Here is a 10,183-nt window from a genome sequence, read left to right as displayed (position 1 = left end):
ATATGGCCCAAGATAAAACTGGAGTGAATCGCAGAGGAGAAATTATTCAGGGCCCTTTTGTTACCTAGAGCTGTAGTAACTAAATAGGTGACCACTGGCTACACGTGGCTAATTAGATTTAAATTAATTAAAATTAAATAAAATTTTACAACTGAGTTCCACACACCAGCCACATTTCAAGCGTTCAGGGGTCACAGGTGGCCAGTAGCTTACTGTATCGGACAGGACAGATAGGGAACATTTCCATCATGCCAGAAAGTTCCATTGGACAGTTCTAGAGAGATCTAAGAGACAGTATGTGTCTCTTGCCCACCCATACTCAATCTCGCCCTCAGTCTGCATGCAATCCAAGCCCAAAGACTGGTCCCCAGGCTCTTCCACTTCCTACAGAAGATTTAAAAACTGGTAGTGCCAACAGAAAGCATTTAGCCTAGTCCCGCCAAGAAGGTGATGTGGTAATAAAGTCCAAGATTCTGCCACATAAGTCACATCATCAAGTCAGCGGCGAAAAGGAGGCCACGTCCCGGACCCGCTGAGAGGAGGCGGGACAAAGGGGCGGGGCGAGAGCGGCTCCCGGTGGGCGCCGCCCAGAGGCCGGGGGCGGGGCCAAGCGCGGCTGGGCGGGGCTGTGAGAGGCCGGCCGGGGGCGGAGCAGCTGGTGGGTCGGCGCGGGCCCAGCCGTGCGTGCTCACGTGACGGGTCCGCGAGGCCCAGCTCGAGCAGTAGTCCCGGCGAGCGAAGATGGCGGCCGAGAGGGAGCCTCCTCCGCTGGGGGACGGAAAGTCCACCGACTTTGAGGAGCTGGAAGACGGAGATGACCTGTTCACCAGCACTGTCTCCACGCTAGAGGTGAGACCGCGTCGCTGTGGGTGCTGCGCTGCGCCGCTGCCGCTCGTCTCACCTTTAGGTGCCTTTCCTCTGCCCCGACTTGCCCTCCCCCTCCCCTGGGTTTGCAAGGACCGTCTTGGGGTGACACCTGTGACGCGGTCCCCACCTCCGGTGCCTGTCAGAGGGCTGTGGCTTGGGTTGAGCGGCAAGGCCTCCTCAGGAGAGCAGCCTGCGGCCCTAGGGTGCCGACCTAATCCTCTGAGGGGCCGGGACATTGCAGCACCCTTTCCCAGCTCAGCTGGCCTTTCTCGGTGTCACTTGCACCTCCTCCTCCTCCAAGACAGAAAAGGGCTTGCTCTGCATCCCAGTAAACCTCCAAGGAGCTCCCTGGGGGCTTCGGTAGCCCTTTTGGAGAGATGCTCGCTTTTCGTTTTCCAAGGGAGGGTGTGCCGCTGCCCGGGGAGCTCAGTGAAGAGAGCGCTGAGCGGCTGAGGGTCTGTGGGGAGCGAGTGGGTGCACTCTCCCAGGAATAGTCCTTCACGGACTACTGGTTACCCTTGAGGGAACTGCTTCTGATTTGGACTGCTAAATAGGTAAATGCATTTGCCTGTTTTTGTTTGTCTTTAGTTCCTAGACTTTTAAAAGGTCATAGTACTTATGAAATGTAAAGCTGAAGGCGGGATTAGTCCAGGAAACTGCTGTTGTGTTTTGGGTTTTTTTTTTTTTTCCCCAAGTTACCAAGGGAGAAATAGAAACAGATCTCCACTCCTTTTTCCTCTTTTCTCGCATGATCAGCGATCTCTGAAGCTGTGTGTTCCTGTTTTTGTCAGAGGAAACACCCTCTGTGAACTTAACTCTGTTGGGCCCTCCTGTATCCAGTTCACATTTGAATTGCTTTGCATTTGATGAGAGCACCCACACACACCTAACAGCCCAATTTTAAGTGTGTGTATGTGAATTAAAATGTAAGAAATTTCCCAGAGAATTGTTTACCGTAGGCTGTACCTCCTTATAAAGTACTTTTTAATAAGTTCTCTTGGCTTTTTCAACTCTACACCAAATCAATTGGAAATTACTGTAAAATATCCATTATCTGAAATTCAGTTACCTGAAACTGGAAACCCAGAAACCGTTTTCAGCACTGATCACATTCTGCTAATTGCATGTGCTATGTCCCAGACAAACCCCACTTCCCCTCAGGTTATAGGTTCCTGCGGCTAGTGTTAGTGTCCTGATCTTCTTTGTGTCTCTCACAAAATCTTGAACTTTTGCATTTATTAGGTTGATGCAAAAATAATTTTAATAGCCAAAAGCCGCAATGACTTTTGCACCCACCAACCTAATAGTAAAAGTTTGCTTGAGTTAAAACCAGCACCTCCTAAAATTAGTAAAATTATTGTGTATAATATATTTTCGGGGATTAGTATCCTTTTAGCCCTTTATACTTACTGAACAGCTATTTTTTACGTGTACATGTGTTGAAAGTGTCCAGGATCCTAAGACCTGTATTCCTTTTGGAGGATATAGTTTTTCTACCAGCGAGAATCAGAACAAACTTGATTGACTGTAGTGCGAACTAGAATGTTAAGCATTCAGCTGGGGGTTGTTTAGACTTTAGTAAAAATAAGTATAATCTATATTTCCCATGTGGTTGGAACTCTTTTGTTTTTTTTTAGATGGAGTTTTGCGCTGTCGCCAGGCTGGAGTGCAGTGGCGCGATCTCGGCTCACTGCAACCTCCGCCTCCCGGGTTCAAGCGATTTTCCTGCCTCAGCCTCCCAAGTAGCTGGGACTACAGGCGCGTGCCACCACGCCCGGCCAATTTTTTGTATTTTAGTAGAGACGGGGTTTCACCATGTTGGCCAGGATGGCCTCGATCTCCTGACCTCGTGATCCTCCCACCTCAGTCTTCCAAAGTGCTGGGATTACAGAAGTGAGCCACTGTACCCCACTGAACTTTTTAAAAAAACAGAATGTTTTCTTGATTTTTGCTCAAAGAAAAAAAAGCAACGTTTAACTTTTTTTCAGTAATTAATGTAATGCCCTGTGAAAGTTGTAAACACGTTTGTTTTTGATTGTTCATCTCAGCCCCTTATTCAATGTACTCATTTAGGTTACTAATTTTCAGAAGGCGGTGTGGCTATGAGATTTGTAAAGTCAGATTTTTCTTTTTTCTTTTCAAACTTGGGAAGGATATATAGCAGTATTTCTTAATATACCAAAACCGTTTTAAAGGAATGTTCTTTCAGTACTTCACTTTTCTTTTAAACAGTGCTTTTCAAACTGTAGTGTGCTGGAGAATCCACAGTATTCATCCTTAAAATGCAGATGTCTGTGCCTCTTTGGAAACTGCATGTTTAATAAGTGTTCTAGATCTGTGTTTTGCAATCTTTATAAATAGGGATCTTGTTGAAGCGCAAATTCTGATTCTGTAGGACTGGGTAGAGCCCAATATTCTGCATTTTTAACAAGCTTTCCTGATATTAGTGCTTCTGGTCCACAGACAACATTGAGTTGCAAGGCCCTAAGTGATTCTGATGTAAATTTTCAGACTTGAATAGTTATTACCTAAGAAAATATATACTACCTAAAACATAAAATTGAAAGTAAGACATATAAATGAATGTCTTCTAAGTAAGTCAGAGTTTATTATATTATTCATGTAGGAACTTTTTCATTTGAGAGCATTTAATTTGCGGGGGGATCAACTGAAATTTAAGTGAAAATCATATTAAGTGAAAATCAATTAAAATTTAAGTGAAAAGCTTCAATGGCATACTTGTTAAACTTATAATGCCTATGCATTAGTATATCTGTACATGTAGTGTATTTTTTACTCTTACTATTTTTAATTGACACATAATGTACATATTTATGGAATACAGTGTGATGTTTCAATACATGTGTACAATGTGTAATGATCAAATCAGGGTAATTAGCTTATCCATTACTTCAAACATTTATTAGTTGTTTGTGTTAGGAACATTCAAAATCTGCTCATCTAGCCCTTTGCAAATATACAGTAAATTGTTGTTAATTTTAATCAATGTATGGTGTTCTAGAACATGACAATTTATTCTTCCTATTTAGCTGTAATTTTGTATGTTACCCCATTTTTGACTACTGCCCCCTTCCCAGACTCTAGTAATGACTAGTCTACTTTATACTTACTTAAGATCAACTTTTTTAACTTCTGCATGAGAACATAAGGTTTTTGTCTTTCTGCGCCTGGCTTATTTCACTTAACATAATGTTCTCCAAGCTCATCCATGTTGTTGCAAATGACAGGATTTCATTCCTTTTTGTAGTTGACTAGGATTCCATCATGTATGTATACCACATGTTCTTAATCCATTCATCTGTTGATGGATACTTAGATTGCTTCCAAATCTTGGCTATTGTGAATAGTGTTGCAGTAAACATGGGAGCACAGATACCTCCAACATACTTATTTCTTTTACTTTGGATATTTACCCAGTAGTGGGATTGCTGGATCATATGGTAGTTGTATTTTAGTTTTCTGAGTAAACACCATACTGTTTTCCATAATGGCTATACTAATTACATTCCCATCAGCAATGTATAAGAGATACATATCCTTGCTAGCATTTGTTATTTTTTTGACTTTTTATTTTTATTTGTTTTTATTTATTTATTTTTTTGAAACAGTCTCACTGTGTCACCCAGGCTGGAGTGCAGTGGTTTGATCTCGGCTCACTGTAATCTCGACCTCCCACGTTCAAGTGATTCTCCTGCTTCAGCCTTCTGAGTAGCTGGGACTACAGGCATGTGCTACCATGCCCTATTTTTTGACTTTTTAACAGCTATTCTGATTGGGATGAGATGATAACCTTATTGTGGTTTTGATTTGTATTTCACTGATGATTAGTGATATTGAGAATTTTTTTCTTATGTGTATATTTTTTAACCCAATATTAAATTCCTCCCCTTTGAAAATTAATTGGAGCTCACATAAAACTCTATCAGTAAATAAAACATTTCAAACCCCTACTGTATATTTCTATAAAACAGAAAAGGGATGGAAACAGAAGAGAATGAGAAGGGAAAAAAATCTGTTAGAAGCTTGTTCTTTTATGGTACCTGAGAGGCAAGCCTTTAAGTTGTTTATGAATACTGTTTTATTCATTAAATGGTACAACCCTAAGCTTAACAGTGCTTGACCTTTAAATACCGTTTTGCTTGGAGTAGTAGATAGTACATTTTTTTTTTTAAGATCAGGAATTTATATTAACTACCTGGTTCTTTTTTAAAAACAGCTGTGTTGAGATATAGTTTATATACCATGCAATTTACCCATTTGATACGTACAATTTAATGGTTTCTACTATAGTCACAGATATGTCCAACATCACCTCAAAAAGATACCCTGTACCCTTTAGCTATCATCACACACCCTAATTCCCTCATCCTCTCTGCCCTCAACTCTAAGCAATCACTGATCTACTTTCTGTCTTTATAGAGTTCCTATTTTGGACTTAATAGGAATGAACTGTATAATATGTGGTCTTTTGTGATGGGCTTTTTTCCTTTAGCACAATGGTTTCACGGTCTGTAGCATGTATCAATACTTAATTATTTTATATGACTAAATAATATTCTATGGTATGGCTGTACCACAGTTTGTTTAACCATTTGTTGATGGACATGTGGGTGTTTTTCACCTTTTGGCTCTTATGAATAATGCTGTTCTACATATTTGTGTACAAGTGGAATTGCTGGGTTATGTGGTTACTCCATGTTTAATAATTTGAAGAGTTGCCAGACTGGTTTCCCAAAATGGAATGAGTTGGAGGTACTTTTTTTTTTTTTTTTTGAGGCAGAGTCACATTCTGTGGCCAGGCTGGAGTGCAGTGGCATGATCTCAGCTCACGCAACCTCCACCTCCTGGATTCAAGCGATTCTCCTGCCTCAGCCTCCTGAGTGGACTTACAGGCACATGCTACCATCCCTAGATAATTTTTTTTTTTTTGTACTTTTAGCAGAGATGGGGTTTCACCATGTTGGCTAGGATGGCCTCCATCTCTTGACCTTGTGATCCACCTGCCTTGGCCTCCCAAAGTGCTGGTGGGATTAAGGGCATGAACCACTGCTCCTTGCTGGTGACTTGTGTTTTTGTTCAATTAGCAGTATCTTAGAGCAGATGTTTAACATTTTGTTATAAAGGAAAGCTATCTTTTCTTTTTTATTGATAGTATTTTAGATGTCACATATATGAAGTCCTTTGCTAACTTTAACCCACTGTCAAAAGGGGTTATAATTTTAGGTTTTACATTTAGGATTCATGTTGAGTTAATTTTTGTATAAGGTATGGGTTATTGACATTCTTTTTTTTTTTTTAAACACGGGGTTTCACTGTGTTGGTCAGGCTGGTCTTGAACTCCCGACCTCAGGTAATCCTCCCTCCTTGGCCTCCAAAGTGCTTGAATTACAGGCGTGAGCCACCACTCCCGGCTGACGTTCTTTTTTTAAAATACAGATACTTAATTATTCTGGCACTATTTGTTGACAGTCTAGCCTTTCTTTATTGGGTTGTCTTTTTCAGAAATGAACTGACCGCATATGTGTGGATTAACCTATTTCTTTTTTTCTTTTTTCTTTTTTTTGAGACGTCTCACTCAGTCACCAGGCTGGAGTGCAGTGGCACAATCTTGGCTAACTGCAACCTCTGCCTCCTGGGTTCAAGTGATTCTCCTGCCTCAGCCTCTTGAGTAGTTGGGACTACAGGCGAATGCCACCACGCCCAGCTAATTTTTGTATTTTTTATATTTTAGGTTTCACAATGTTGGCTAGGATGGTCTTGATCTCTTGACCTCTTGATCTCCCTACTTGGCCTCCCAAAGTGCTGGGATTACAGGCGTGAGTCACTGTGCCAGGCTGGGTCGACCTATTTCTGTATTGTTTCATTGATCTATTGAGAATCCCTTCCCAGTCTACATTGTCTTGATTACTTAATTTGAATCTTGAAATTAAGTTGAATGACTCCTCTTTGTTATTTTAAAAAATTGCCTTTGCTATTCTAGTTCTTTTTTGCTTTTTCTTATAATTTTAGAATTATTTCTTTGAAATATCCTGCTGAGATTTTAATTGAGATTGTGTTCAATTCATAAATTAGATTCAGGAGAATTAACCCATTAACAGTGTTGAGCCTTCAAGCTATATGAATAATCTCTCTCTCCATTTATTTATTTAGATCTTATTTGATTTTTTTTCACTAATGTTTGTAGCTTTCAGCATACAGATCTAGCTCATATTTTGTTAGTTCGTATCTAAGTATTTCATAGTTTTTAGTACTTTCATTTCTTTTATTACTTTTTATATTTTTCCTTTGGTTGCACATTGACACTCTATGATAACAACTGTCTAAACACTTACTAGGTTTAGTGGGTTTTTGTAGAGTCCAATGATTTTCTATGTGGATAATCATATTGTTTGTGATTGGAGTTTTATTTTCTTCTTTCAGTCTTTATACCTTTTTTTCTCTTGTCCTAATAGTTAGCTGGGACCACTAGTATAATATTAAATAAAAGTGGTGATAGTGCTTTTTTTCTCTTGTCCTCATGGTTAGCTAGGACCAGAAGTGGTGATAGTGAATATTCTTTCCTTTTTCATGATCTCAGAATAAGATATTATCTGTAGGTTTTTTTTTTTTTTTTTTTTTTAATGAGTATAATCAAATGAAGAGATCTCTTCTGTTTCTAGTTTTCTGAGAGTTTTTATCCATGAATGGATGTTAATTTTGACAGATGCTTTTTCTGCATTTGTTATGATAATCATGTAGTTTTCTTCATTAGTTTATTGATAAAGGTAGATTATATTGATTTTCTTTTCTATTTTTTTAACCCCCATCCTCAGAATGATTTTCAAACTGATTCAAAAAGGCTGAAGCAGCATTGCATTCCTAGGATAAACTCCACACAATCATGTATTTATCCTTTTTATATATTCCTGGATGTAATTTGCTAGATTTTGTTTAGGCTCTTGTGTCCATGACAGATATTCATGTTTTCTTTTTCATATGTCTTTGGTTTTTGTTTCAGAAATGCTAGCCTCATTAAGTGATTTGGTGAGTGTTTACTCTTATTCCACATTCTTGAAGAGGTTTATGTCTTCCCTAAATGTTGATAGAATTTACTAATGAAATCATCTGAACTGTAGTTTTATTTGTTGGAAGGCTTTTAATGACAAGTTCAATTTTTAAAATACAGGAATACTTCATGGTGAACTTTTGAAGTATGTATCTTTTAAGGAATTTATAGTCTCAGTTATGAAATTTATGAGCATACTGTTTTTCATAGTACTTATCCTATTATCATGTTTGTGGAGTCTGTGGATGGTATGCTTTTCTTTTTATTCCTGATATTGGTAATTTACCTCTTCTGATTGTTTATTTATGTATTTATTTTAATTTGGTAGAGATTTGATATCCTCTTAGGATCTTTTCAAACAATTAGCTTTTGCTTTCATTATTTTCCCCCATTCTTTCTGTTACGAATTTCATTGATTTCTGCTCTTTATTTTCTTTCTTCTGCTTGCTTTGTGTTTAATTTGCTCTTACAGTTTCTTTTGTTAATTTTAAAATTTTTTATTTTTTTTTTTTAGAGACAGGGTCTCACTATATTGCCCAGGCTGCTCTTGAACTCCTGGCCTCAAGTGGGCCTCTTATCTTGGCCTCCTAGAATGCTGGAATTACAAGTGTGAGCCACTGTACCAAGTCTGCTTTTCTAGTTTCTTAAAGTAGAAGCTTGGATCATTGATTGGAGACTTTTTTCCCTACCATTGCTGTTTAGGTTTGTATTTCCCTCTAAGCACTGCTTTGGCTGCGTTCCACAAATTTTGATATTGTATTTTTGTTTTCTTTCATTTTAAAATAATTTCTAGTTTCCCTTGTGACTGTTATTTGACTATGAGTATTTAGAAGTATATAATTTAATTTCCAAAATTTGAGGGTTTTCCAAATAGCTATTACTGATTTCTGGTTTAATTTGATGATGGTAAGAGAATTTTTTTTTTTTTTTTGGAGACAGAGTCTCACTCTGTCACCCAGTCTAGAGTGCAAAGGCACGATCTCAGCTCACTGCAACCTCCGCCTCCTAGGTTCAAGCGATTCTCCTGCCTCAACTCCTGAGTAGCTGGAATTACGGGCGCGTGCCACCGCGCCCAGCTAATTTTTGTATTTTTAGTAGAGATGGGGTTTCAACATCTTGGCCAGGCTGGTCTCGAACTCCTGACCTTGTGATCCACCCGCCTCAGCCTCCCAAAGTGCTGGGATTATAGGTGTGAGCCACCGCACCCGGCCGGTAAGAGAATTTTTTTTTTTTTTTTTTTTTTTTTTTTTTTGAGACAGTCTTGCTCTGTTGCCAGACTGGAGTGCATTGGCAGTATCTCGGCTCGCTGAAGCCTCCACCTCCCAGGTTTAAGTGAATCTCCTGCCTCAACCTCCTGAGTACAGGCACAAACCACCCTGCTTGGCTAATTTTTGTATTTTTAGTAGAGACAGGATTTTACCATGTTGGCCAGGATGGTCCTCAATCTTGTGATCCACCTGCCTTGGCCTCCCAAAGTGTTAGGACACACACAGTCATTTATAACCTAATATCAGAAGTGATATACTGTAATTTCTGTTGTGTGCTGTTGGTCACACAAATCTGTTGGTACGCTGTGGGAGAGTACTATACAAAGATATGGATACTTGAAGGTAGGGATCATTGTGGGCAGACCCTCTTGGGGGCTAACTACCACACTCCATCTTGGCAGTAACTTGATCTCTTTGTGTTTCTGTTTTCTACAAAAGCAAAATAAAATACAGTGTGATAAGTTGGGAGAACTCCAAACAATTTTTTATTACATCAGTGAGCATAAAATGCAAATCATAGGAAAATGGTGTGTGGCAGCAGATGAGGCTTTATGGGAAAGACAGAGTTTGCTACTATGAGCCTTGTATGCATGCAAAGGGGTTTAGGTTTTGGACCATAGTCAATGGGAAGTCATTGAAGAACTATGAGCAACACATAGATTTTTAGATTTCCTTGTAACAATAGGAAGAATATACTGGAAGCTGGGGAAGAAGATAGGAAGACTGTTCACTTTGGGCAGAAAAAAAATGGTTTTGGGTTGTGGCAGTGGAGATACACAGAAATGAGAGATAGGATGGAAGATATGGGAATTGGCGAGATATGGAAGATGTGTGTGATTAGAGAGAAGTAGGACTTTGGGAAAATATCTGGATTTCTGAATTGTGTCACCTACAGAGAAAGGCAGTTATTGTTTCTTCTTCCCAGTCTGTCTGCCTTATACTTCCTTTTCTTGTCTTCTTCATGCAGCTAGAACTTTCAGTA

The 10,183-nt window shown here is 39.4% G+C and overlaps 1 protein-coding gene across 2 annotated transcripts in view; it reads left to right on the top strand.

Annotated features, from left to right (window-relative positions):
- Positions 1 to 633: 633 nt before the first annotated feature.
- The window catches only part of SNX2 (sorting nexin 2), a 55,873-nt gene continuing 46,323 nt past the window's right edge, over positions 634 to 10,183 (top strand). For both annotated transcript variants that reach the window (XM_032269187.1, XM_032269110.1), the window contains exon 1: positions 634 to 849. In XM_032269187.1, the coding sequence (XP_032125078.1) occupies positions 742 to 849 (108 nt within the window). In that variant the 5' untranslated portion in view covers positions 634 to 741. The remainder of the gene's footprint in view (positions 850 to 10,183) is intronic.

Source organism: Sapajus apella, unplaced genomic scaffold, assembly GCF_009761245.1.
Source record: "Sapajus apella isolate SASKATOON/1434 unplaced genomic scaffold, GSC_monkey_1.0 scaffold1, whole genome shotgun sequence".
Taxonomy (NCBI): Eukaryota; Metazoa; Chordata; class Mammalia; order Primates; family Cebidae; genus Sapajus; species Sapajus apella.
Note: the sequence above shows the minus strand (reverse complement) of the source record. Positions and strands in the feature narration are given on the sequence as shown.